This window comes from Pseudovirgaria hyperparasitica (genome assembly GCF_010093815.1).
Source record: "Pseudovirgaria hyperparasitica strain CBS 121739 unplaced genomic scaffold EJ05scaffold_7, whole genome shotgun sequence".
Lineage (NCBI taxonomy): Eukaryota > Fungi > Ascomycota > Dothideomycetes > Acrospermales > Acrospermaceae > Pseudovirgaria > Pseudovirgaria hyperparasitica.
In genome coordinates this window covers 1,398,023-1,425,427 of record NW_022985555.1, presented here as the reverse complement: position 1 = coordinate 1,425,427, position 27,405 = coordinate 1,398,023, and the positions used below count along the sequence as shown (strand labels likewise).

The 27,405-nt window shown below is 49.6% G+C and overlaps 10 protein-coding genes across 10 annotated transcripts; 4 read left to right on the top strand and 6 right to left on the bottom strand.

Annotated features, from left to right (window-relative positions):
- Nucleotides 1-670: 670 nt before the first annotated feature.
- Nucleotides 671-2,454, bottom strand: EJ05DRAFT_476092 (acyl-CoA dehydrogenase NM domain-like protein). Its single transcript, XM_033743951.1, has 4 exons — nt 2,238-2,454; nt 1,710-2,140; nt 1,196-1,622; nt 671-1,121 (listed from the first exon to the last, which is right to left on the bottom strand). The coding sequence occupies exons 1-4, from the start codon at nt 2,327-2,329 to the stop codon at nt 755-757; spliced, it is 1,317 nt and encodes a 438-aa protein (XP_033601228.1). The 5' UTR covers nt 2,330-2,454; the 3' UTR covers nt 671-754.
- A 1,452-nt stretch (nt 2,455-3,906) lies between these two features.
- Nucleotides 3,907-5,805, bottom strand: EJ05DRAFT_363710 (methyltransferase LaeA). Its single transcript, XM_033741096.1, has 9 exons — nt 5,715-5,805; nt 5,562-5,619; nt 5,474-5,506; nt 5,259-5,413; nt 5,178-5,196; nt 5,084-5,121; nt 4,885-5,031; nt 4,399-4,833; nt 3,907-4,325 (listed from the first exon to the last, which is right to left on the bottom strand). Coding segments are annotated over exons 1-9 (921 nt in total). The 5' UTR covers nt 5,717-5,805; the 3' UTR covers nt 3,907-4,291.
- Nucleotides 5,806-7,210: 1,405 nt separating this feature from the next.
- On the top strand, nt 7,211-8,142 carry EJ05DRAFT_363692 (uncharacterized protein). The gene is made up of 2 exons (XM_033741095.1): nt 7,211-7,388; nt 7,453-8,142. Exon 2 carries the CDS (start codon nt 7,496-7,498, stop codon nt 8,012-8,014), a length of 519 nt encoding a protein of 172 aa, XP_033601226.1. The 5' UTR covers nt 7,211-7,388; nt 7,453-7,495; the 3' UTR covers nt 8,015-8,142.
- A 6,410-nt stretch (nt 8,143-14,552) lies between these two features.
- Nucleotides 14,553-15,609, bottom strand: EJ05DRAFT_510659 (UbiA prenyltransferase; the record flags this gene model as incomplete). Its single annotated transcript, XM_033748193.1, has 1 exon — nt 14,553-15,609. One exon carries the CDS (start codon nt 15,607-15,609, stop codon nt 14,629-14,631), a length of 981 nt encoding a protein of 326 aa, XP_033601225.1. The 3' UTR covers nt 14,553-14,628.
- A 1,203-nt stretch (nt 15,610-16,812) lies between these two features.
- On the top strand, nt 16,813-17,469 carry EJ05DRAFT_500292 (uncharacterized protein; the record flags this gene model as incomplete). Its single annotated transcript, XM_033746975.1, has 3 exons — nt 16,813-16,907; nt 17,021-17,124; nt 17,174-17,469. 3 exons carry the CDS (start codon nt 16,813-16,815, stop codon nt 17,467-17,469), a joined length of 495 nt encoding a protein of 164 aa, XP_033601224.1.
- A 453-nt stretch (nt 17,470-17,922) lies between these two features.
- EJ05DRAFT_464618 (PLP-dependent transferase) lies at nt 17,923-19,092 on the bottom strand (the record flags this gene model as incomplete). The annotated part of the gene is made up of 1 exon (XM_033742753.1): nt 17,923-19,092. The coding sequence occupies one exon, from the start codon at nt 19,090-19,092 to the stop codon at nt 17,923-17,925; it is 1,170 nt and encodes a 389-aa protein (XP_033601223.1).
- A 704-nt stretch (nt 19,093-19,796) lies between these two features.
- EJ05DRAFT_510657 (uncharacterized protein) lies at nt 19,797-20,919 on the top strand. Its single transcript, XM_033748192.1, has 2 exons — nt 19,797-20,150; nt 20,206-20,919. The coding sequence occupies exons 1-2, from the start codon at nt 19,893-19,895 to the stop codon at nt 20,893-20,895; spliced, it is 948 nt and encodes a 315-aa protein (XP_033601222.1). The 5' UTR covers nt 19,797-19,892; the 3' UTR covers nt 20,896-20,919.
- On the bottom strand, nt 20,919-22,340 carry EJ05DRAFT_500289 (FAD/NAD(P)-binding domain-containing protein; the record flags this gene model as incomplete). The annotated part of the gene is made up of 4 exons (XM_033746974.1): nt 20,919-21,234; nt 21,282-21,912; nt 21,965-22,025; nt 22,092-22,340. The coding sequence occupies 4 exons, from the start codon at nt 22,338-22,340 to the stop codon at nt 20,919-20,921; spliced, it is 1,257 nt and encodes a 418-aa protein (XP_033601221.1).
- A 707-nt stretch (nt 22,341-23,047) lies between these two features.
- On the top strand, nt 23,048-26,550 carry EJ05DRAFT_500288 (uncharacterized protein; the record flags this gene model as incomplete). Its single annotated transcript, XM_033746973.1, has 5 exons — nt 23,048-23,927; nt 25,237-25,353; nt 25,433-25,828; nt 25,877-26,425; nt 26,483-26,550. 5 exons carry the CDS (start codon nt 23,048-23,050, stop codon nt 26,548-26,550), a joined length of 2,010 nt encoding a protein of 669 aa, XP_033601220.1.
- A 7-nt stretch (nt 26,551-26,557) lies between these two features.
- On the bottom strand, nt 26,558-27,232 carry EJ05DRAFT_476081 (uncharacterized protein). The gene has a single exon (XM_033743950.1). The coding sequence runs from the start codon at nt 27,170-27,172 to the stop codon at nt 26,882-26,884; it is 291 nt and encodes a 96-aa protein (XP_033601219.1). The 5' UTR covers nt 27,173-27,232; the 3' UTR covers nt 26,558-26,881.
- Between the last annotated feature and the right edge of the window lie 173 nt (nt 27,233-27,405).

Genomic DNA, 27,405 nt, shown 5'->3' with positions numbered 1-27,405 from the left:
CCTTCTCTTACTTCCTAAATCTATACACATGTACGTTTATTATAATGTGAACCTCCTCTATAAGAGTAGACCAATCTCATCAACCCCCAGGAGTCTAAAGCGCGATACCGCCGCTCAAAGTGATGACATCTTCCAGGCAAGCAACACACTCGCTCGGTACGCCGTAGATGCCAAATCAAATCGCGCATGGATCAAGACACACAGTACGGTCGGTGCACGGACGAGGGCATGGATGGAGATATATATATATATATATACCGTTATACACACGACAAGGACAATGGATTGACACTTATTGAACATTCAACGTCCAAACAGTTAGAAAAGCATCAACCATCATTCCCATGTCCCTCTACATACATACATACAACCTGCTTTTCCGCACGGCGTTACTTGGCCTTGTTTCCATCACAAATATATAAACGCCCCTTTCCCCCGTCCTCATTAAAGAAATTATACAAACTGCGTTACTGTTACTACTGGGAGCAAGAAGGGGGCCCGAAAAACGGGAAGGGAGTATGCGAAATTGGTGAAAAACACGTCGTACGTAGCCGGGTGCAACCTCGAAGCAAAAAAAAAAACTTTAGAATTTTGTATTTATACTATTGTTATACGGATCACCCACCAATATCCACCCATCTATCCATCTATCCATCCACTAATACTTGTACTCTCCCACACAATTCGCGCCGTTCAACAAGCCAAGATCCAAATCCAACCCATACACTTCCACCCTGCCTTTCCACCTAGCTGCCTACTTCGTATACTCATTCTGCAACAACTTCGCAATCGTATTGAGCTGGATATTGCTCGTGCCCTCATAAATCGCGCCAATCTTGCTGTCGCGCCAGAACTTCTCCGCCAAGCCCTCGCGCACAAAGCCCATGCCGCCCATCCACTCGATAGCCTGGCCCGCCACGCGCTGCGCGACCTGCGAGCTATACAGCTTCGCCATGGCCGCGTCGCGGACAAAGTCCTGGCCGGCCTCCTTCTTGCGCGCCGCGTTGAAGACGAGGGCGCGCGCGGCTTGGATCTCGACGTAGGCCTGCGCGAGCTGGTGCTGCATGCCTTGGAATTCGCCGATGAGCTTGCCGAATTGCTTGCGGTCGTTCCAGACGTATCTGCGGTTGGGAGGGTGCCCCGGATTAGTCATGTTTGTGGGACGTGGAGAGGCTGTGTGAGGGTAGTCTCTTACTTGGCGGCGTTCTCCCATGCACCTAGTGCGAGGCCTGTCATCTGGGCTGCGATGCCGATGCGGCCCTCGTTGAGGATGCCGATCGCGTACTTGTAGCCCTGGCCCTCCTCGCCTAGTAGATTGGCGTGCGGCACTTCGACGTCGTCAAAATTGATGACGCATGTGCTGCTGGCCTTGATGCCTAGCTTCTTCTCCTTTTTGGCAATCTCAAAGCCGGGCGTGCCCTTCTCTACAAGGAAGGCTGAGATGCCCTTGTAGCCCTTGGACGGGTCGAGATTGGCAAAGACAATAAAGAGCGAGGACTCCATGGAGTTGGTGATCCACATTTTGCTGCCAGTGATCTTGTACGTCGAGTCTGTCTTGACGGCTTTGGTCTGCATGGCAAAGGCGTCGGAGCCGGACGCAGGTTCTGAGAGGCAGAAGGATGCTACGGTTCAGCTCAGCAAAACATTCAACGCAGTGTTGCACCCGAGAACGAGTCTCGGTGGCACAATCTGGGGTTTGGCACACATACCGACGGTATCAGTGGCGAGCTTCGGCAGCCACTTCTTCTTGTTGTCTTCCTTTGCATATTTCAGCAGACAGGTGTTGCATAGTGTATTATGCACGTCGACCAACACGCTCACGCTCGGATCGACCCTCGCCAACTCCTCAATCGCGACAATAGCGGCGGTGAAGTTCATGCCCGCACCGCCATATTCCTCTGGAATCTCGATACCCATCAGTCCTTGCTCGAACAATTGTTCCACGACAGCTGGATCCATTGTCTCCGCTTCGTCCATTTCGCGAACTTTTGGTAGGATTTGGTCGTTCGCGAACCGGGTGACTTGCTCTGCCATCAGCGACTCGGTCTCTGAGAGGTGGGATATCGGCGTAGGGGGTATATCGGTGATGTCTAGAGCGTCCGCTTGCCGCCGTTGAGGTGTGGTCGAGAGGCATCGTAACCTGATTTCGCGTCAGTCAAAATGTCTTGCATCTGCTTGCTATTGCTCTAGCTCTATTGCTATGATATACAAAGAAGACAACCGTATGGAGAACGTACTGTGGGCCCTTCCTCACGCCTCCCAGGAACGTCCTCTGCGGGGCCTTTGCAGCTCGCGCCAAGGGTCGGAGGGATCTCGCAAGGCTGGCCATGATGTGAATCGGATGTCTAAATAGAGGCAGAAACTTTCATACAATGTTATATGAATGTCAATGACGAGTAAGGGAAGGGTTGCAGCACACCTAGGGTGAGTGCTCAGGAACGCATGCAGGAGCACATGACGAATTAGCCACCATACAACCGAATGCCGATGCTGCCCGCACCCGCCTGTCCGATTGCTCGATCCTCCCCAAAGTCAAAACCAGTTTCCCGAGATTTCTCCGCGCGCCATGCATACTCATCACGTGAGAAGCGAGCATCGCCAAGCAAAAGTAAGTCATTCAAGGTGCCGGCGCGTCCTGGGCTGTGATTTGCTCCCAGCGGGCAGCACTCGGGCGGCTCGAGGCGGCGGGTTACGGACTTCCCTCCCGCGCGCTGGCCCTAGGCTGGCGTTCTCAAGACCACGCAGTGGCCGTTCATCTCCTCTTTGAAGCACCTCTATTGCAGATCCTGGATAATATCACCACCAGCGTCTCGCCATCCCCTCCTCCTCCTCTACAAGAAGTTGGCTTTGGTTCACCGCTAATGCCGTCTTGATCGAAGCAGGACTGCTGCGCTGGCAGACCAGCCTCGCACGAGACAGGTCTAGAGGAATGGCGGCCTCCACACGCGTAGCTGGCAAGTGTGACGACGTACAAACAGTCTAGCTGACCCTTGGATCTGGCAGTCTCGCAGCCTGCATCCAGCGTGAAAGCGGTACCAGGGCGCTGGATTACTTGCCTACCTGGGTCGAGCGCGCTGCTGGCCTATCACTGGGAAGGGAGCCGAAGCAAGGCAAGCAATACGTGGAACGTGACGGGTGTTGCTAATATGCTAATCTCGTGTACCTCTGCAGTATCTACCGATGACGTTGTCCAACTCGAACCAGTGGTACTGGGTCTAACCCTACCGGAGTAACGGGTCTGGCCATTTGTTTGCTTCGTCCAACGTTGCGCGACTTTCTGCCAATGCAAGATCGAGGAGATGGCCGGGGATAGGATCCATAGCACATGGACAAGTCATTGCAGTAGGATTCAACGTTGCATACTCTATAGCCCCTAAAGTGCAAGGTGCAGCGAGCACAATGGTGGAATTGAAAAGCTTCTGGAAGGTAGGGAGCGAACAACAGGAGCACCTGTGCCAGCTGGCCGTTCCTTGCTGAGCCTTTAAGCGGATGTTCCACATATAGAGTACAGTGAAGAATCATGCCCAAATCGCATGGTATCGCAGCTATTTTAGAACCTAGCCTTATTGGAGGATTATTTCAGCGCATACATACTACCCACGCCCGGACAAGTGAATGGTGGTTTGGCCACCCAAAATTAGATCAAGCCCTAGTACGACCAAGGTAAGCCCGGGCGAGGCGAGAATGGTGTACAAGATGTTCATGATACGGATGTAGCTGCGCCGGTATAGTGGACTTCGCTTAGCGCATGTCGGACTGATATCCACGATATCCACGATATCCACGATGTCCACGATGTCCACGATGTCGGCGCTGCTGCTCCTGGTAGGGAACAGAGGAGTGGTGCAAGGACGAATGGTGATGTGGTGTGAATTCACACTCTGAGTTTTCAAGACCATGCTGTTTCTTTCCTAACGAGCCTGACGCGATGCCATAGACCTTCACTAATCCGTATGTGCGCCAAAACGCCCAATACAGGCGGTGAAGCGTGCGCTGTAACGACACAGCGTTGATGCGCAGCAAATAAAGCAGCTGTATCGAACGAACACCGTCAGGCGCCGTGTGGTCACAATCCGGCCGAGCTGCGGGGGGATGCTCCACCTCGTCTCCAATCGATCCACTTGAGATGTGACAGTAATCTGAGTCTTCGCGCTGCTACTGACTCCTAGGACCAACATGAAGGCCAGAACAGCGTTTGACCACAGTGAGTACCACTTCGTGCACAGCAAGCGCTGGCTAGTATCTCAAGTGTGCAAAATTGTGTTGTTACAGAATTAGCGATCGATCTTTCTCATGACTGTGGTTTACGAGCAGTCCAAACATGTCTGCAAGACATTAGCTTCATCATGATTATAGCCCTGGGCCCGTAGCGTAGGCAGCCAGCTTTAAAATTCTTACATGTTGTTGTACGCGTGTATTCTTCTAGTCTTCATCTCGGTCCTCACTAGTGCCAGGAAAGGCTCAAATTCCTCACGTCGCCAATTGAGACATCTAGTGAAAGGCGCCATACTCAAGGCCTCTAGGCCTTGACAAGTCTCATCAGCGAGAGTCCAGGTGTGCCAGTCTGCGATTTTCCTCTCTCGAGGATCCGTGGGCCATCGGTTGTACGGGACTCGGATTACTCTTTCGCTGATGTCAATAAATCCAGCAGCCGCGAGAGACTGCCGCGTATATTGATTGTACGCGATAGGCTTACTCGCACGCGATGTTGCATCCACTAGATAATTGTACCAACTCCGTATATGGCTTGACGCAGGCAACGAGCCGTCGTCACAGCGTGGCGTCAGGTCCATCTCGATGTGTTCGATCCATCCACTGCCTGGGGTGAGATGTCTGCTACTGTCAGCCGAGCAAACAATTACTTTTGATAGATGCAGCTCCCACCTGTATATTTTGTTGTACAACTCGTTCCAGTTCGAGACGCTTCCGCATGCCATTTGCAGGTGTATTAAATCAAAAGAGTTTTCCCCCAAAGTCCAAAGCGCACCTTCGTAATCAAACGGAACTCGAAATTGCAGATTAGGCGCGATCCTGACGGAGGCGTTAGATGCTGCCAGAATTGGTGCAGGAGTGGGACACTCACTGTGCTGGCTGAATGTTTGATAAGTCTACTCCAATGACCTATGCAGGATCGGTTAGCAATGGTGAGAAGTGCTGGCGCATGCGCAGACACTGACCTCAGCTTCAGGGTATGCACTGTAGAAAAAGAATATGTTAGCAAGATATCTATGGCCTCAGGTCTGTCCAATAGCGCATACTCAGCAATATCCAAAGCCCAAATGCCAGTTCCGCACCCGAGATCCAGAATTCGCTGATTTTGACCTCTGCCTTTCAGTGCAGGCGTGCTCTGGAGTACTTGATTAAAGGCAGTGTCGAACAATTGGTGCATCATGTCCATGCGTTCTTTCTCGATCTGCATGGTTGGAATATGCGTTAGTTTGGAATATCAGTCTCCGCCAATGTGAATTCTTACCTCGTCGCATGGATACATATAGATACCTCTGCGCTGCAAGTAAGTTAGCTAAAGGTACTGGAAGAGCCCAAATTGCGAGAGCGCGCACATAGCCATGATATGTCCGACCATTCTCGTCATAGTCTGCAGGAGCAGCAACAGGATTCCTAAGGAGCGAGCGTTAGCAAACGGTACTCGACGACGCGACGAACAATATGCAGCGAAACACGCCAACTTAAACTCTGGCTAGTTGCTAGTTTACATCAGAAGTAGACTCACCCGTTCATGATTGATGTCGGAGGATTTGATGGCATACCGGAGAGAAGCCGTCGGAGCAAATGAGAAAGAAGGGTTGGAAGCAAGTAAGGCAGGTCAGGGCGCGGATGGGGCGGTAGGAACGTATTAAAAGAATCTCAGGCGTCAGGAAGGCCGGAGACGTAACCTAAAAGTCGGTCTGAGAACAGCGGGTCATGGGACGGCGCGTGGAGGCCGTGTGCGCGTTTGTGTGTGGGTGTGGGTGTGTGTTGCCAGTCCAAGGGAAAGGGAAAGGGTAGGGGTGTAAGAGAAGTGAGGAGGATGAGGAGGAGGAGGAGGAGGTGGTGGTGGTGGTAAGTGGTAGTGGTGGAGGAGGAGGAGGAGAGGAGAGGAGGAAAGAAGGCGAGGATAATGAATGGGAGAAACAGGCAGTCAGAAACCCGACGGAACGGTAACGGGCTAGTGGTAGTAGATTATGGGCGGGATTCTGAAGTGCAGGATGGGAGTAAGAGGAAAAGAGGAGAGATGATGACCCAAAACTAGCAGATTGAGATAGAGTGTGACTAATTAGGAGGAGGGGAAGGGGGAGTAGGTAATTAAAGAGTACAGTAGAGTGGGGAGAGGGACGAGTGAGAAGTATTAGGGGAGTTGGAGGAGCAGGAGGAGTAGGAGGGTTAATTATTAGGGAGTTTATGGCGGTGGTATTGGTGGTAGTGATAGTGGTGGTGGCAGCAGGCGCGTGGTGGAGCGTGTGCGTGCGCGTATGCATGGATAGTTGGGCATGGGCGTTGGCGTGGGCATGGGCAGACAGACATAGAGTGGAGAGAAGGGGAGGGGGAGGGGAGGGGAGCGGGCGTGGGCTTACACAGGCAGGGAGGCAGTAGTAGTATGTAGGTAAGCTATACACACATCAGCATCAGATCAACATCAGCATCAGCATGAGCACATCAGCATTAGTATCGATATCAGCATCAGCATCGGCATCAGTATCGGATGGGCATCGGCATCAGAAGTTTCCCAAGTAAAGTGGTGGTGTATTGTGTATCGTGTACTGTGTTCGTACTGTGTATGTAGTATTTAGGTGCATGCAAGCCTGCGGGCGCGCGGACGTGTGTGCTGCTGCTGCCCTGGGCGCTCGGGCGGCCTGGCGTTTCTTCGGCCTCCAGGGTCTGCCCTTCCAAGGTTCCTCCCGGCTCATGCTTCTCTTCGTCCGCATCGTCTTTGCTGCTTTGCTGCTTTGCTACAGAAGCTAATTAATTACCAAGCCTTCACCGCAACATAATGCGATCGACTGACTGCTGGCTCGCTCAGAATCCTTAATCCTTCGTCCCATAGCTGAACACGACTTGCCGTCTTGGTGGAGGAGGCTTTACGGCAGGCCCAGCCTGGCGATGCACAAACACACACATCAGTCAAATAATGGGAGTATTGCACATATGGCGTTTAAAAAGACTGCACGTCTTGCCACTCGATATAACACGCCGGCCAGTGTTGGCGACCACGCTAGCTGACTGGAGGTCAAAGGAAGGATAAAAGGGCGTCGTTGTGGAGGGCACGGTAGGGTACCGGTGCCATGGTCATTGGTAGCCACGACCAGTGGTGTCACTACCAGTGAGGTAGACAGTCGACACGCTTATGACGATGAGAGAAGCACATGTATTAACATGGTGTGAACCCTGTGGTACGTCTGCACACTGTCAAGGGAGTGCCTTTACTGGGCGCTGGCTGACGCGCTCACGGAGTAGTGATGACCGAGTGCGAGAACGGAGATCGATCAGACAATAAATTATGACGACAATTCCTCTCGGTTCCCCCGAGCGAGTTCACAGACTGTTGGCTGCATCGCAGGGTGCGTGCTGCATCCACAGCTCTCTCTCTCTCTCTTGCGCGCTCTCTCTCGTCACTCGTGCATGCAGGGCACCTCGACTGAAAGAGTTCGTCAAAACAAAGTTGAATGCGCTACGGGACAATTGCAATAATGGTCAAGATATTTCAAATGCAAAGAGGCCCAGACCAAGACAAAAAGCCGCCTGCCCACATTGCCAACAGGCGCCATCGCTTCGAGCATCCAAGCGCCGGCCACCCAAAGTCAGGCCTGTTCGCTTCTGCGCACTGACGCCAGAGGTGCCGGACTGGGCGGAGGGGCGCCATACATTCTCGCGTTCTGGCGCCGCGTTTTCGTCCCTCGTCTCTACTGTAATATTCCTTCCATTTCATGCGAGATGCTGTTGTGTTTGCCTGAGGGTCAGCAAGGCAAGATGCATCAATACATATTCCAACAACTACAAGGGCAATCGTGTGAGTTGAAGCCACATGGATGCATGAGACCGTTTTTCGGGATGCAGGCACATCTTGACTTCCCATTGTTCATGTTTGTGGCATCCTTGAACCTGCGTCGGGGTAGCTCGTGGAAACTGCTGTTCCCGCGGCTGCAGAATGTGGGTTGTTTGCTCGCAGCGGCGGGATTGCTGTGGATCGGCAGATTGAGTTGCATGCAGATGTTATTGCTCCGTATCGTCCACGCGATATACTGCATCAACAATCCGCAAGGAAGTGTTGCCTGCTACACGACGAGAACCATGGCTGACCAAGGTCGCTGTCCAAGCGATGCTACGAATATGGGTCGTGGATGTATGCTGTAAATGCACATGCAGCGTCGCCTTGCGTGAAGCGTAAAGAGACGGACAGGAGAGACATGACCCATTGACTTGGAATTTAGGTGCCAGACTGTCGGAACTCCTGCCGGCTTTTGTCGCTCTGAGTGGCTCATATTCTCGCTAACCGCACCACTGGATACTTTTAGCCCCTGCGTCGAGTCCCCTCTGACCTGGCTGGCGTCAATGGCGAGTCAGACGCATTGCAATCTCGCCGCGGCCCGCTTGCAGCGGCTATAAACATTTATTGCTTTCAATTGTCTCAGAACTGAATACCCTTTCACTCAAATGAGCCCGCGTGTTTTACCTGGCGACGAATCAGCTAATGCTCTCGATTTCTCGATTCTCGTCCCATGGCTGAGAATTGAAGTCGACACCTCGAGTACCGGCTTCATTGATTAGAAGAAGTACATTCGTCATAACAGGCAATGTCTCATATGAGCACGCTAGACAGCGCCATATAGTCCCCACTACAGTAATCAGCAGACTCAGTACCGTAAAGATAGGGCTTATGCGGAAGTCTGCATATTGTTGCGTGCAGACAGACGTACGACCAGACTTCTCGTCCCGGAGGCCGGGAAATTGGAAGAATCTCGTACGAGCGAAGTTCTCGACCAGGCAGCCTTCACAAACAGTGCACCGTCATAGATAAAAAGGCCACCGAAGACCCTCGCGAATCAGACATCTAATCGTGCTTATGAAACAGGCATAGGAACGTTGCAAGCCCAAGACGGCCCATTTGCATGCGATGCAAAGGACATCAGTCAAAGCGAACATGACACTAGGCCCAGATGGGATCCTAGCAAGGCATATCCTTATGCCCTGACCTACAGTACTTTATCTGTCTCTCGGCGACTATCGTGAACTAGATGAGATGATGAAGAGATGAACTGCTCTAATAGCTGTTATCAAGCACTCACGCGGTGGGTCAAAGAGATTAAGCGTCTGGTGGTCATATACGGAGTACATACGAGTCGCATCTGGTCTCCAAATCGGTTACATCCCACCGCCCGGGGTGCTCAATTAGCCCGACGCAGGTGCGCAGCTCGGACGAAAAAGTTCATCTGGATTGCGTAAAACTAATCACGGTGCTGTAGGAAGCCCCGCATTCTGATGGGCTCGTAGTCTATAGCGCGGTGGTGATAATCAATCTGACGCGGTATCGGGGCTGGGGTGACCAAGTTTTCTCCGTGGCACGCTGAGCCAATCAGCAACCCCTGGTTGTTGTCGTCTGTATGCGCCTGGTTCCTCATCCCCCTGATCCCCTAATCACCCCTCCCCCCAAAATCTCCCTCTTCCTGACCCAGGGCACTGGGAGATTTGCTTCCCGTGAGCATGGACAGCGCCTCTGCTTCGGCCCGTCGCAGCCCAGTTATCTTCTGTCAACGGCACACCCTGCCTCCATGATTGGCTGCTCTGTCTTTGCTGCTGCTCAAGGCGTATGACCGCTATTATGGCCCCCCCTTCACCACTTTCGAGTCTCGCCCAGAAAAACAAGGACCGAGACAGGATCCACAAATGCGACTACCAGGCTGTCTGCTCCCGCCCTCCCGCATCTTGTCAGTGCATGAAATGTGACAGCTCACGTTACACAAACTCGGACGTCATGCCCAGACGGGGCCCTTTGACCTGCACATTTCGTTCCTGATCAAGCACGTCCCGGCAGGGGCTCTCTAGAATGGGATTTCTCTCTAGTCATCGTCCATGATTGCGAAGGCCAAACACCATCACGCTTGACAACGTCCTGTAGCTTGGGTAGGGAGCGTCGGTATGAGCCTACCTAGCGTTAAACCTCCAAGGCACAACACACACATTGCACTATCCAAGCAAGCTACATATGACTTCTACAAGACTTTCCGTCCTGATGCAGCGGAGTAGAATGTGCCGGATAGGAATGTGGGTCTCTACGGATACCATGTAATTTATCGCATATGGTTCCCGGATGCGTCTATCCCTGGACAGACAGAGACTCAGGAGGCTGATATATGCTTACAAAGGGTCTACAAATCGACCTTGGCGGGCATGGCCACACAGTCAATTCGCTTCATCACTTGAGTGACCCTGAGGTCGCGCGGAGCGCCACGGCAAGTTTGGGTTCCGCTATCTCGGCATATTTCAGCACATCCCAATATATTTGAGACTGGACAGCCCCAGAAAGATGTGGATATCATACCACCAGATATTATGCTCACAACCGACTTTCAATCTTGCGTTCGAATCTACGCTAAGGATTCTCAGATGAGATCCTCACGAATATTCATCTCGATAGCGCTAGTTTCTATGACTAGAGTATATCTTCATCTCCCCTATCAGGAGCCACAGTAATCCTCCTCTTTAACACCGAAAAATACCAGCATCACACAGTCTGCCATCGCCTTAACGGACATCCATATCCAACCTACCCCGTACCGTGCCCAACAGGTCACACCGCTCGCGATACACGATACCCATCTCTTCCTTGCTGCATCGAATCCTTTACGTGTACGCCACCATCCCAACGACCCAACCCCTCGGGTTCTTGCATGATCATGTCATGCCATGCCTCCCAACTATCCAATCCTACATCCTTAAAAGCAGTCTACTAACGCCTAGATCAGTAAGTCTTACGCCACATACGGCACTCGCCGGGATCACTGGTAGTGACAAGTGAGCAGATCCCGATGCCCTGGATGCGAACCTGCGAAGCTTCATGGTTCAGGGGTCGACGTCTGCTGCGTGCCTGACGCAGGGATAGCCTTACCTGCAGTGAGACTGTGTTCTGGCTGCTGTTTCCGGGTCGGTGGAAAAGGAGGCGCGTCTTTTTGTTTTTCTTTTGTTTTTTTTGATGATTCGGGTGCCTTTGGGATGTCTTGACCGTGTCCGTGTCCGTGTCCTGGACGAGTTCCGACTCGGCGGGTGCGCGTGGTCATACAACAGCTACATCATATAAGCCCGCTCTTCGCCCCTCCCTCCCCCTCCTTCTCCGCTCGGTAATGGTATTGCCGCAGCTTCTGCGCATCATGTGATGTGGTCGCGCACGAACCGCGTCCGCGGGTTATGTATGCCGCGTGTTGTGCATCAAACACGCAGCCCTTTGTTGGGATTGTGGTGAGATTTGTGCGGATGTCCGGTTTTGAGTGGACTGGGCTAGAAAGAGAGCGTGAGGCGTCGTCTCGATGGCAAGACGTTGTTGAAACGGCGTGAGTCGGCCGGTCAATCTAGTGAGAGGCAATCGAGGTCGCTGTGTCGATCTGACAGCATTTTTTTTGAAAATCCGGAAAGGAGTCATATGGGGCGTGAGATGGAGACTGGAAAGTGTGGTTTCGAAGTGGACGTCGGGTAGGATGAGGCGGATGGTCGGGTACGGTGCGGTCTGGGAGTTATTATTGGAAGTATCTATTCCTGGCCACTTGACCCCGTCTACTGCATACAGCCTGTCCTCCGGGTTAGACGTTCGTTTCAGACGGTGAAATGCCGGAAACACCGTGTGACGTAATTAGACATCACGCTTCGTAAGCCTTGGGTAAATAATGTCAGGCTACGCTGACTGACTGGCCTGGCACGCGGGTTGGTATAATTACTGCAAGTATTCGTCGGTTCGAGAGCACACACACTCTAAAGAATGACGTCCAGGCCTTTCTGCGGGAATGTTTTAGACTCCAGATGCAGGATTTTCTGGGTAATTGGGAGGCTGAAACGAGTTCGGTACATGGGCTAGTTGGGCCGGAGCATCCGGCACTGCCGGTAGTCGTTGTGATGGCGAGGAAAAAGGGGGGTCGGGGGGGGGATTATGGTTGGCGGTGTCAAGTTCCGTTCTCTTTACCGACGATGGGAGACGGAGATTTTGCTTGACTTGTTTTCTTTAAAAAAATAACCTTGATTATGTATGTGTACGTGCTTATACTTGTATCATCATTCTATTGGGTCTTATCCCTGTTAGTAATTAATGTAGAGTTTTCTTTACTTTTTTTTATCTTTTTAGTAGCTGCTGGCTTGTAATTTTATGCTGTATATACCTTTAATATCTATGTCTTTACTTTGGACGCTCTGTTATAGAATTGAAGGAATAGCAGTTGTATAGTCTAGTAAGACAAGCAGTATTATATAGTAAAAGCTGTTACCTATGTCCTCGGATAGAGATGGTACCAAACCCCCTATAAGTAAGATCTGAGTATCACTAGCTTGGTAGGCTTTGAAATGTATTTCTTTACTCATGGACGAGTAGTAGTGGACTGGTATGCTATATATATCACCTTGTTCAAGGCTCGGATAGTATCTGTGTATAAGGAATAAGGTAGTAAGAGTGTATGTTCTAAGGTTCGTTCGGACAGCGTGTTATATGTAGGAAGTAGGTGGTGAAGAGTATACGTTCGAGGCCAGATTCGGTCGTGTTGTAGAGGTATTATATGAGTATATAGTTGCCGGGTAGATGGATAGTCGCTATTATCTAGGGATTTGATTTTGTAAGTAGGTGTTAGTCTATATGTGTGTATCATCGTGTGAGAGATTAACTATGTTGTCCTGCTTGTTATCTATGTGCTTGGTGCTTAATGGGCGGCTCATTACATGTATATATATATATATATATATATAAGGTGACTGTGTATTGAGTAAGTGCCTAGTCTTTAGTATGTGGGAATGTGACTTCGTAATGGCCTGTTGTAGTGCAATAGATATTGAATTCTAGGACTCGTGAGACATGAGACATGAGATATATAATCTATGAGTAAAGCATTATCTAGTACCTACTACGTCTGTCCTATTCTAAGGATCGTTCGAGGGCTCGTTATCTTTTTAGTTCTTGTTTCGGATGTTGTGTTGGAAAATTACAGTTTTGGTTCTTTGTTGGAGTGGTTCTTTGGTGAATTGGTTCTTTGTTGGAGTGGTTCTTTGGTGAATTGGTTCTTTGTTGGAGTGGTTCTTTGGTGAATTGGTTCTTTGTTGGAGTGGTTCTTTGGTGAATTGGTTCTTTGTTGGAGTGGTTCTTTGTTGGAGTGTTGGAGTGGTTCTTTGTTGGAGTGTTGGATTGGTTCTTTGTTGGAGTGTTGGAGTGGGTATTTGAGGATTGCGCGAGTTGTATGGTGTGATTATAATAGGGTGCGAGGAGGTGTTGTGGTGGTTTTTAGTGTTTTGGGGTAGTAGGGATTCGAGGTGTGGGTTTAGATATAGAGAGTGTATGTATGTGTAGAGAGAGATTGAAGTATAGCAAGCATATTGCTCATCATGGACAGTAGAATCCGTGATGAGATTTGATTATTCTAGTATGCTGCATATTAGAATAATCAAATCATATGCACGCCTGGTAGAGAGCGGAATGCTCTGTGGCATGTAGATGGCTAGCTTTGCGGCTGTTCATGATTAGGGATCGACAAAGGCAGGGCAGATTGTATTTTCCTGGATTACGGTAAGTAAGGTTTACATATGTAGTGGCAATGTGGTCTGCTTGGGGGTTTCAGGCTTGCAGCTGTAGATGTACCTCTGCTTGTCTGTTGTTCCTGTTACATGCTGCTCAAAGAGTGGGGTTGGGTCGTTGTAGTAGAAGCTTAGTGTTGTGGAGGCTTATTGTGATCGAGGTTGTGATGATGGGTTACGGGCTATGGCCGGGTATTTCTGGTGTATGTATCTAAGCAGGTGTATTTATAGATCTGGCTAGAGAAGGAGGGGGTTGCATGATGGTGTTTGTTTTGTTTGGTAGATACCAACATGACGTCCAGACTTGACGAAGTGTATGTTAGCTCGGGAATCAAGGGGGAGGGACTGGTTAGACTACAGCTGGGAAGATTATGTTGTATGTGAAGTGAAAAAAGTAGAATCGTAGAATTATAACGAAGATCACTATAGCCAGCGAGTATAACTCCAACCAGCGAATATTACCACAGTAGCAAGTACGATGAAGCTATGTTGCCGACCAAGGACATGCGAAAGAATTGCGAGTTAAATAGAAAAACTGATATCACAGTGGTAACAGAATGTCTATGTGAGTAATGAAGGTTGAAGTTCAAGAAAGTAGCAGGGCATGTTAGTAGTGAAAGATCATTGCCCGCTACCGGTGCAGATTCAACGTCGGAGACCCTGATAGTCTTGTTCAATTACGTATTAGCTATATGATATGTGGAAAGAGCTACTCTCTTAAGGCACACTAGTACTTAGTGCTGCGTACTTAAAACCGGTTTTTACAGACTCATCTCTTTACTCAATACAACAACTTCATTCAACATTATACAGTAGCGTGAGATTAAATGCACCAGCCCAATCAATCACATCCCCTTACCCCAGGAAAAGATCTTCTTAGTAAGTAAGTAACAGTCCTGCACCCAATGGACATCCTACAATCCAGAAATTTGCTTTGAACCAGGACCCACAGCTTTCCGGACTACCCAGGTCTACTCGATAGATCATCCAAGCCAGACCAATCGCGCAACCAGCACATGTGGTGAGATAATATCCAAGGTTATACTGAGCATAATAGCCTGCCATGAAGAGTAGGCAGACCTGAATTGTTCCTAAAATCGACAGCATAATCTTTGGCCTGGCCGAGAAGCGTACGGCGGTCGACTTGACCCCTGCCTTGACGTCATCTTTCAAATCCTGAAATGCGTAAATCGTGTCGTACAATATGGTCCAAACGATGATCGCGGTGAAGAAAGAGACCATCGACAAGGTTTCACCGGCAAACCAATGCAGCTTGCCATAGTCGATGTTGCCCGCAGCACTGCTTGCCATAGGCACGGCCAGTGCAAAGGGGAAGCCAAGAACCAGTTGTGGATAATTTGTAAACCGTTTGGCAAACGGGTACAGCGTCGACAGGACTGTAATTGGCAACGCGTATATACGAGCAGCAGGAGCCAAGAGCATCAGTAACGTGACCGCAACTATGGCGCTCGCTGCCATGAAGAGAAGAGCCTGGGTGTTGGACACTGCGCCGCGGGCAATGGGCCGTTTACGTGTTCGTGCCACAAGTCGATCGAAGTCTTGGTCGACATAGTCATTCCATGTGCAAGCTGCGGCGCGCGACAATATGCTCCCAACGAGAAAGACAAGAGCAAGGAAGACGACACGCAGGGGGGACGGAGCCTGCTGCGGATGTGATATTGTTGCACCATGCAAGAGGCCGTAGACGAATGGGAGGTAGATTGCGTACAAGCCAGCTGGTTTGTCGACACGCATGAGCTGAAGGTAGGGTCCCAAGGCTGAGTACGTCTTTGAAGATGGACCCTTAAGCTTCCTTTCTCTGGTAGTCATAGCTTTCGTCTTGGGCGTGATACTCATATTGAAGATATAGAAACGGCGCGACGAATATCACTGCTAAACACTCCATGATAGCGCCCCTTTCCTCTATTATATATGTTCTTGTATCCCTCTGTTACGTTGGACTATAGGTTTGCAATTTATGCCAAGACGTGAGATGGCCTGACATGAATGCGAAAATGTGTAAAACTTTTCTCCCTTGAGAACATTTAGAAGTACTAGTAATTTACGATTACGGGGAGAATCTAGCTCGTTCGTATAGAGGATCTCCCCCATTCTTGGCTTAGTTGGCCCCGATGCTAGCTCGATCATTTTTCAATCTAATTATTAGCTTGAATCACTATACAAATATTTGATTATTCATCAGATCACTTGAACATATGACGGCTTATGTGCACACTATCCCGGTCTTAAACAGTCTATGAAGGCCTATCATCGTCACGATTGCTTATATGTTTCCTGATGATAGGTTTGGTTAGCGTAAATAGCAGTCATCTGAACGACAGGCACTTCCCGTCTCTCCAATTTTCAATAGTGAGCGTGGCACACACAGCCTTACGGCTGAGTATATTATCGAACCACCCAAATGTATCAAACAGCTGGCCTAGCTGTGCTGACTCTAAAACTCATTGTTTGACAATACAGCTTCAAACCAGAAAACTTGAGTGTACCCTCTTCATCACTGTATTCACTAGCGTCGCTATTCTCATTTTAATGCTTGCATGTGCTGGTAGGGTCTAGAACGTACTGTGGTATTGTGGTCGTCAAGTTGCGTCCAGATATATTCCTTACTTTGGCAAGCGGGGCCTGCAATAAGAACGAGAAAGGCTACTTGGAAGGTGGTGCGAAAGGTGCGTTTCCAGTCAATTGTCTCTGCGACCAAACTGACAGCTCAAAGTATCTCGGATGCCCAACTTGTAGGGGCACAGATCGTCTCACCGCAGTGGTCCTTCCACCAACGCTATACAAAGAAGTGAAAGATGTTGACGATGACAGGGGTCTCTGTGGAAGAAGACATTGCGTTCAGTCCCATTTACGATATGCGAAGATGGTAGTTACGTACTGGTTGCAGCTGCATCTGTAAGCTAGTATGTCACTCGCCAGATCGACAAAGCTGTCCAGAGTATAGACGGCGAAGTTTGACCAGCCACAGCATCGTGCATCCCAACCAACGCTACAAATGCATCATGGCTCGTGCCGCCGCAGAGAAACACAATCAAGCTCATGTCTCGTTTCACCGGACAGGTTCTCAAGAGACTTGAAGTCCTCTATGACGAGTGGATCAAACTTTGTGCAGCATTTACCCTCGATTGGGTCGTGTGAGCAGCAATGACTCGTGACCATAAAAGCTGGCATAGGCCCTTCGAGCAGTATCGAGGCTACAAGATTGGTTGACAGAAGAGGCAAGTATACGAATGTTAACAGCGCATAGTACCGATAAACCACAGACTCAAGATGAAAAATATCAGCAAGAAAGTCTCGGCGAGCGAAGAATCGATCAGTTCCCTGCTGTAGACCGTGGAAAAGGAGGAACAAGTTGCCCAAAAACTGCTCTCGATCTCAGGCGCAACAACTCACGCCTTAGCGAACGCATTGATGCTTGACATAGCGTTCCACCATAATCCAATGAAAGAGCTGCGAGATGAAAATGACTCTGTGCTTGGCACTATAGCTTCACAGTGCTACGAAAAACGCAGCTTGGTCCACGTGCAGAAATTTGACAGTGTACTGAAAGATGGATGGCGCCTATACTCTATGCTTCTTGCGTCAGGAGGTTGTCGGTGTCAAGCTGATATGCATCTCGGAACTGGTCTACTTCTACCAGACGGTACCCATATCAAGATCAAATCGTTCGCAGAATGTAGCGGAAAGCAACTATGAGGCTCTTCACGAGTTTCACGAGTTGAGACCTTGGTCGAAGCGACGTGCTGCGGTAATGATACTAGAGTTGCTAGTAAGCTTTGCTCCTCTGCCAGCTGTTACGGAACTGATTTGTGCTCCAGTATATCTCCATTACCCGAAGAGAGCTGAGCCTTGGAATTGGCAGACACGCTTGTCCCAGGTGATATTTTGCGTCGCACTCTCTCAAGGGCATACTATTTGAATCGCTGCAGAGCTAAGATTGGCGGCTTTCTCCTGGTTCGAAAGGTACAATGGAGGATATCGTTGTGGGTACTGTAAGTGTTCGACCGCATCCACGTTCAGCTGTTCAGTTTCGGAGACCCGTGAACACCAAATATACGTTAAGTAGACACACGGTCGGTCCTGGCTGCGTTGCGGCTCGGAGGTCTGCTCCACATTGTTTCTACTAGAGGTAGAATGAAAGCATTTTCCTCAAGTCGAACTAATTTTCAGCGTAGATCGCAGTTCGCGAATGGTATCGTTCAATGCCTCAATCCCGATCTCTATATCTCTTCGTCTGGGATCTACCACTGACACCCCCATATGTGCAAATCGGATATATTGTCCAGCAATTTCCGCCTGAGGTCCACGAGCCAGTATAGCTCCCCTTCGAGCAAGTTTTGGTAGAATTTGCTCCGCTTCAAGACCTATAGGTAGATAGAAGGCTGTCATACCGTGGGCCTGGTCTGTCGGATTGTGCGCCACTTGACTCAGTCCCAAGGTACTGATTGCATTCTTCACAATCTCTGAAGCCCTCCTGTGCTGTTGAAGGCGCTCTTGAATGGAGTGAGACGTGATCTGGCTTAGAGAAACGTGCAACGCACGAACCAGTTGAGATGGTGGAGTGGCAAAGTAAGACGGCTTCTTCGCCTCATAATTTCGCATAATAGGCAGCCATCTACTCCAGGAGCAATAGAAGCTTCTCGATTTCAACCTGCCACCTTCGAGCGCTTGTATAACTCTTTTAGATACCATGGATATAGACAAGCCTGCGGGTGCTCCCAGCGCTTTCTGAGAAGCGCCGATCACGACGTCCAAACCCCACGCATCGAACCTCAGATCCTCGCTACCAATACTACAAACACCATCTACGATGATTAGGGTGTCTGGAGAAATGCTGCGGACGAGTGCTGCTATCGATTGTATATCGCAGAGAACCCCAGTGGCTGTATCCACATGAGTGATGGTGATAGCCTTATAGTTCCGTTTCCTCAACCTCGCTGCGATCTCCCAAAGCCCGGGTTGACAGCCAAGCGGCGCTTTGATCTCATCAACCTCAACCTCATACATACGAAGGCATTCCACAAACGAATCGCCCCAATATCCGACGTTCAACACGAGAACGTTATCCTTCGGTCCGAGGACGTTGGTGGCTACCTGATCGAATCCTAAACTTCCAGATCCACTGATTATGAACGGTTGGCTTCCCGGATCGGTGGTCTGTAGGACTTTTCGCAGCATGGTCAGCGTTTCACCAAATATCTCAACGAAAGGTTGTCCAACGTGACTCTCGGAGTAGTGTTGCATGGCCAGAAGGACATCATCGTCGGTCTCGATGGGGCCTGGAGTGAGAAGAACTGGATGAGACGCGCGAATTCTCATTGTGAACCACTGTGGACGTGCGGCGAGGGTGAAGGAAGGACAGTCGTTGACAGGACTCGCGATGATCTGGTGGAGAACAGATAGCTAGCTTTGATCTTAAGAGCACAGGTCCACATGGTGAAGGTGAGGATTAAAACTAATCGCACAAGCTTCGAACCATGTATACACCATGATGTCAGAGGTTTGTGAACTGGTGGCATGCGCTTTGGCTGAAATGAGTCAAAGAAATAAATCTACTAGTATATCGTGTGATGTTCCTCGAAATTCAACTTGAATAACCGTGGGAATCGCCTTCGTAATTGTGCAACTCATAATTTCGCAAACTGTCGATTGTGCGTAACAAGCGCAATCATGGCAATACACAAATCCCGGAAATCGGAGCGTGTCTTTTTCCTGATCACGCCGTCCCTACATTTCTTTTGATTTTGCGATGAGTTGCAGTGGTATCGATTAGTCCCTATTTCGTCTAGATTGCCACGCTACTGCAAGTAGTGATAGCCACTGACATTAGTGTGTCCAATCAGCATTTGCCTCTCAGCAGATCGTCGTGCTTTAGCTGCAGATACGAGCGCCTTCATTGGCTAGTGTCAGCTGAGATCGAAGGATTCGGGACCTGCCGATTATTATTTGCCAAGAAGGGATTGTGCAGCTCGATTGCCTTCAGGAGTCAAAGATGTTCTCATATGCATACGAAATAAATAGTACTAAGGGTTCTGGCATAGGAATAACCTTGTTATATTTTCTCTTGGGTACCATCGATACTTTCAACGAATGAGTGGAAGGTGTGAAAATACTCAGAAATGACTTGGGATCAAAAACGAGTTTTTTTATTCAGCCATCCGAGAACAGCGTCGAATTTGTTGACACGAATCCTCTCTAAGCAGCCAGATTGGAACATATCGGACTATATATTCTTTGATGCACACCAGTACACCCGAGACACTTTCGATGGAATAGCATTAGAGAAGGTGTCCAGGGCAACATGGGCTGAGCATACTAAGCTCATCAATCATGGCCACAACCACTTGCACACTTTTGTCCGGGATTCTTTACGCGACGTAAGAGGACCCCTATGACCGAAAAGAAAGCCTATATTCTGAGCGATATGTATAGCACCGTCACTTGCTGCTGAAGGACCACGCACATCTTGTCACACCAGTAGAAGTAGCATACGGCGACGAATGTGTATCACCAACCAGATCAAGCGCCATCGTGAACGGAATGAATGGGCTTATCAATTCAGAAGCAAAATCTAACCCAACTATATTCTCTGATGAGCTCATGCTGTCCTGGCGTCCCCTGTTCTTGATTCGCAGTCCGATTCTGGTATTCGAGAGCTGGCTCATGGCGGAGGGAGAGCCGTATCCAGACCTCGAGTCTCAGTACGCGAAGATCTATACGACGCTCAGATTCCAAAGACATATTTTCGATTGGTACAAGAATCACGCTACCGCTTCGACTACACCAATCGTTGTGGACGCGGACGACGTCATCGAGCATCCAGAAGTGATCGGGAAGCTTTGCGATATTGTTGGCATGGATAAGGAACAGCTTCTTTGGGCTTGGGAAGCCAGCCCGACGCCTGAAAAATTCTTGTCTAATGAGCGATTCAAGCGATTTCTTCAGAGTATCTCAGATTCAGTTGGTATTGATCGCAGTAAGACGTCCTTCGGCGTGACACTCGAAGACAGAGAGCTCGATTGGAAGAAGACCTTCGGTCCAGAGAGAGCTGCACAGCTTGCAAGCAGAGTCAATGAGTCGTGGCCCGACTACGAATACTTACATTCTATGAAACTATCGTAAACATATAGATAAGAACTTGACCATCAACTGTTGCTCTTGAAGTGATGAAATGATTCGAGTGCCTTCCGTATCTCGATTGTAACATCGTAATTCAAGATCTCCAGTCTTCTCCTTTGCATATCATACTGTTGCACGGCGGCAGGATCCAAGCCCTTCTGACCGGTCAGGATCTGACCTAGTAAACGACTTTGTTCGATGATCATATCTGGCCTTGCAGCGCGACGTGTGCGGTCGAATGCTTTGAATACTATAATCAAGTCTTCTTTATGCTTGACCAACTCGAACAGCTTAGAGAGAACCATACAATCTTCGATTGCCATAGCCGCTCCCTGGCCTAGCCTATCGATCTGTGAGCTTCGACCTCGAGATAGGATCTCATATCTCACCAATTCGATGTCGCATGCGCAGCATCTCCAAGCATGCAGATCCTGTTGCGGAAGTAGGTAGGTGCAGGTTGAGATTCCCACTGATTGAAGACGACACCCGGACCACTTGTCATGATACAATCTATGACACCAGTCCGGAACTGTTCGTCCCAGCCTGCGTATGTTCGTTCGAGATGTTCCCTCTTCAGCTCTGTTTTCCACGCGGTCTCATCCCAATCTTTTGGTGCACTCCCAGACACGGTGATGAAGTACATCTTACCACTGTCAATCTGACCAGAAAGAGTGAAACAATTGTTCCCCACAACAGCAGACAATGCTGAGTCTCTTGGGTCGATGATGTTAGTCCCGAATTGCTTTACAGCCTGTTCAGTGGGTATGAGTCCACGGGCATCCCAAAAGCCGGCAAATACTGGCTCAGCTGCTGCGTGGTCTTTACCGAGAATTATTTCTCTAACTCTGGATCGATACCCATCGCACCCCAATACAGCATCGGCTACATGGATACTTCCATCCGCAAAGTGTAATACAAGTGGACCTGTATCATTCTCAGTGATCGAGACCAGTTTCTTGTTGCAGTGCAATCTCTGTTTAGGTAGAGGCTTGACAAGTTCTTCTAGTAATTGTTGTCTGCCTGTATCACGAATGAGATTGCAATCACGCAAATTTGCTTGCTTGATTCTCACCAATTCCCCAAGGCCCGTCAATGGTTTCAAGGAAATGTTCTCCCTTGTGATCACCCACTCCCTAACACAGGAGCTCTTGGTTAAACTTGTTCTTCTGCATTGCCACTGAGTATAGGAGACCACATACAGCTATGGTCCTCAGACTGTCTCTCTTATTACCATGTCCATCTTTCAGAATGCGGTCCGGTTCCATGCCCATGCATCTCAGGGCAGCTAAGGCGTTGGTATGCATTGCAATTGCAGCGCCTCGCTCCCGAAAGCTGTCTTTGCTTTCAAATACATCAAACGTGATATGCTTGTATTTGAGAAGACCATTAGCAAGTGTGCATCCGGCAATACTGCCGCCCACAATGGCAATTCGAAGCGGCTCAGTCATACTTCGTTGTTTATGAGAAGATGCGTTAGGGACCAGGGTGTAAGAGTGATATCTCTTTAGTATATATCAGTGGCGCAGAACTAGAGATACGTCCTATCCCTAGCGTAGAGCCTACTGGCGATCGTCCTCGCACATCGACGCCAGCCCTGGCGAAATGACGTTTGCGCCATATCCTAGTCTCGTCCCGTCGTATGCTGTCGTGGGTCATGATCCGACTGGCTCTTTCGTCGATTTAGTCTCTGAATTTGACTGATCTCAGGACCGGTGCTCAACTATCGACTGCGAATAAAAACTCCTAATCAATATGGAATTGCTGGATGGTTCATGAGCTATAACAGATCGCTCGCACCATTGGGCGTGCTGTCATGAGAATGGCGTATCCCTCGAAGCAAGGACCCCAAGCATTCTTGACTTGACATATACATTCCACACATTACAGTCGTCCGTATCTGGCAGACATGCTGATATATGCACCAGCGGACCGCAAAATTCGCTTGGCTCAAGCCTCTTTGTCTCCAAACCTTTGTCATTAAGCCAGAAATATACTCGTCAACGGAGTCTTTGTCGTCAGAGTTATAAGAGTCGTAATGTTGGCGTATCACTTGCTTCAAGAGAAACCCATTTTCTGGCCTTCACGCTGGCCATACCTCAAAAAAGAAGGACCATCATATCAACACGCTGCAATAAACAAACTAACAACATAAATAATGCCTTCACAGCGCAAAATGTTGGCCAGCAAGGTTATTCGCGTCATTACCACTTGCTTCGGCAGCATCGATTCCGGTCCATCAGACGACGACAGTGTGGGTCTTCTCCCATCCAATTCCCCAACACCGTCCAATCTATCCAAACCATCCCGTGCCTCAACACCATCCATACCTTCAAAACCAACCTCTCCTGAAGCCCTCTCCACCTATGATTCCGCAGTCAACATCACTCTCGAGACCTCTCCTGTCCATCTACGACCACCAACCTCCTTCCTCTCTCTCCCGCCGGAGATCCGCATTCTTATATATGCCATTCTCGTTGTCCCAAGCCGAGTCTACTTCTCCAAACCGAGCACTCATGAATACTTCCTCCCCTCCCCACGCTACGCAGACCTCTCCAGCACGCCGCCCCCTTCACTCGCCATTTTCCGTACCTGCCGCAAAATCCACGACGAAGCCGAACACGAGTATGCTACGCGCAACACATTCGTACTGCCCTCATCATGGGCCTTCCGACGTCCGAGCGAGCTAGACGCACGCCCTCTGATGTCTGCGCGCGCATGGTCATCAGTGCGTAAGCTGAGCCTGAGCTTCGATACGTCAGCCATGGTGCTGGCGGATGTGATGCCTGATACGACTGCATCGATGTGGGCGCGGCGATGGAGGTCGGATGGAACGGTGACGGGAAGGCTTTGGGCCGAGAGGAGCCGTGAGCTGCATGCGACGCATAATCTCATGACGACTTATACGTTGAATCGTTTAGTTGATAAGATGCGAGACCTGTATGTGATGATTGGAGATGAGGGGCTGAGGTATTTGGAGGTGGATGTGGCGAGTGCGTTCTGCCCGATGGCGGATCATCGGTTGGTGGAGTTTGTGGGTAAGTATTTGACTATTATGCCAGTGCCAAAGACGCTGGTTGTGTACGGCGCGTGGGGAGATGAGATGGGGAGGTTTGTGCGACAATTGAAGTTGAATGCGTTTTGGAATATAGACAGGAAATGCTGTTTGCATTTTTGCGACGAGGGAAAAATGTGGTTTTATGCGTTTGGAAGGGTGTTAGGAGCGGACAGAGATGGAACGAATAGGGCGAGATGCATGGGGTCGAAAGGATGTTGTGGTTCGCATCCACCAGAGATGATGCTGAGTGTTAAGCCAGACGCGGAAGAGAGAAGTATTTTCTCCTCTGTGTATTATCCATAGACTCGGTAACGGGCTCATGAGCCGTTGCATAAAATCATCAGCAGAGCATGTCTAACGCCAGCGGCCAGAGAGCCAGCCTGTCACTTCAAGGTCGAGATAATTAGCAGGTTACCAATTATTCGCATAATTTAGAGGCGAACTCCGACTTTGAAGGAATGGTTTCTGCTGCTTTAGACGACAGGATTTCCGCAACAGAAAATATCGACACTGTCTCATAGATTTCTATTGACGTAATTCAGCGAGGTGCTGCTTGCATATCACAAGACAGAGCACAGGGGGTTCTAATGCCTTGGACGTATCGACCATGGCGAGAGGCTGTCTTTGCGGAGGACGAGATAGAAGCTCAGGGGTGTTTACACATGGACACCTAAGTATTGTAACCGCCAACAGCGTCGCGGAGATATCATTGGGCGTCCCGTATATTGTCCTCCATTATACCTTGAATACACACACGTGTTCGAAAAAACTCATTTGACTTGATATGAATGCTGCATGGGGCGGAAGCCTACAGCAGATGAACATTCTAAAGTGTGAGATAAGAATACTAGTTCCATCTTGCTTTTCCTAACATCGTTCTTCAAACAAGGATTCGACTTTGAATCCTCAGACAATGTATTCAACTTTGTGCACGAGTCGTATCTGATACAGAAGCTGGCCGTTTCATCTGATAGAATCCACGATCCCTTCACCCGATACAGCGTACAATATGGGTCCACGAACAGTATAGCGTCGATCTAATGTTGTGTAATGGATCTAATCATTGCGGCTGGCTGAGCTTGCTTGTTTAGCGTCGCACGATCACCAGGTCGATGGATGCAGGCGTAACGGCACAGACCTTTTGTGGCTGACATCACTATACAATAAGAGAAATGTCTACGGCGATCATGAGTACTTTACCGCTTTTTTTTCAGGTACTTCACAGAGCTTCCGGACCAACCCAGGTTGTTCGTATCGTATCCGTATGCGCGTCATGCTGAGACCCCAAGTTCAAAAGGCATTGCTCAAACAGATCCGCGAGCAAGACGCTAGCGAAGACGAAACAGAGGCCTTCTATATCGCGGATCTAGGCAGGGTTGAAGACGTAGTTCAGGAATGGAGAGCTTGTCTGCCTGAGATTACACCTTTCTATGGCAAGCCTTGAGTCATTTAAGCCTCTGAACCTCGTGCTAATTGTGTATACAGCCATGAAATGTAACCCAGACTCAGGCTTACTACAGAAACTCGGCCGCCTCGGCGTGAACTTCGATTGTGCATCACTGAACGAAATGCGCGATATATACGCCTTGGATGTTGCCTCATCAAGGGTAGTATTCACAAACCCCATCAAGTCCGTAGCTTCGCTCAAGTATGCGCGGACGTCGGGCGCCGATCTGCTGGTTTTTGATAATAGTGATGAACTAGTCAAAGTAAAGCAGCATCATCCAAATGTCAGGCTCCTTCTACGTATCACTGTCGACGACAGAGAAGCACTCGTGCGATTCGGCGATAAATTCGGCGCGAAGATGGCCGCAGCAGGCTTGTTGTTTGAGAAAGCCACCCAGCTTGGCCTCAACATAGTAGGCACATGTTTCCACATTGGTCTGTGACATTTCATTCATCCGATGCCTCTTTGCTTATGCTTCATAGGAAGCGGCTCTTCGATCGAAAACGCGTACCGCAACGCAATCACTGAAGCAGCCAAGATCTTCCACATCGCTGCGCGCCATGGCCACAAATTCACTATTCTTGACATCGGCGGCGGCTTCGTCAACGAAGGCTTTGCACAGACGAGTACTGAGATTAACGTAGCGCTGCGATCCTTTCATGACACGTTTCCGGGCGTCCAGATCATCGCAGAGCCTGGCCGTCTATTTGCACGTGACGCATTCATGGTTGTGGCGCAAGTCGTGGGACGGCGTGGGGCGGCGGAGTGCACGCAATCAGATTCTGGGCGCAGTCGACTTTATCTGAACGATGGTGTGTTTGGAAACTTCATGAATGCGGTATATGAGAAGCCGGGCTATCAACCGATTGCGCTGGTAAGGGGTGGAGTGGTGCATGTGCAGAAGGGCGAGTTGGAATGGCGGTATTCGCTGTGGGGACCGACGTGTGATTCACTTGATTGTATTGACAAAGGAGTGTCATTCGATCGCGAAATCGAGATGGGGGATTGGTTGGTGTTTGACAAGATGGGCGGTGAGTTGATCTGATGTTGAGGTGCTGTGTGACGCGGTTTGCTGATGATTGTGGCAGCATACTCCAGCTGTTGCCAAACCAACTTCAACGGCTTCCAGGCATCTACCAAGACGGTGTATGTCTGAGACTGTAGCCAATGCCTTGTGAGTGTTTGCGATTTCTGTGGAATCTTGAGACTATAACTGTGCATCATCTACATATGTTGAAGTCCATATAGCCTTAATTTCGTAGGCACAGCAGCACTAGGATAGTTTCTAGGAGGTCGTATAGAAAACATCGAAGCGCCAAAAGCGTGAGCCAAACGTACGTGAACCAAGTTTTTTGTGCTTCCATCCGAGGTGATTAGAATGCTGTTACCATCGCCGGGATGATCGTGATGCAGTATCAACACCTCCCCAAGCACTCCAGCATTCAAGTACTTACTCGTCGCACGTCAAGTCCCCTTCCCACCATCCATCACACCTTCCGCCTCACCCTGATCGGGCCTATCACACTCTCTACGCCCACATCCGCCGCCAGCACCTCTCCCCGCTGCAAGATCTCCACCTCTCCTTCGTCACGCATCTGCCACACCAGGTCTCTGATGCGTGGCATCAATTCGCGCCATTCGCCCACGCCTTCGGCTTGGAGTTCGGCTGAGGACAGAGCGCGGGCGACTTCAGAGGGGCAGAGTGTCTTGGGTGGTGCACGCTTGGAGAGGAGGGTTTGAAGGTGCGTTGATATAGGAGTCGAGATGTGGACTGTCATGGTAAGACGAAAACTGGAAAGAGACTGGCCAGGGATGAGCACTGACGTAGAAGAGTGAGTAGGCGCTGGGCTGTATGGAGCTTAGGGGAATTGTTTCTGGCCTTTCTCTGGCGGTAAATCTTCGGTAGCCCATTCAGCCGTGCAGTTGCTGAGTCAACAAACCTCGAAGAGCAATGACTCGGCCGATGACCATCGCATATCACCATGCAATTCGAATGCACTCAACCACCAAA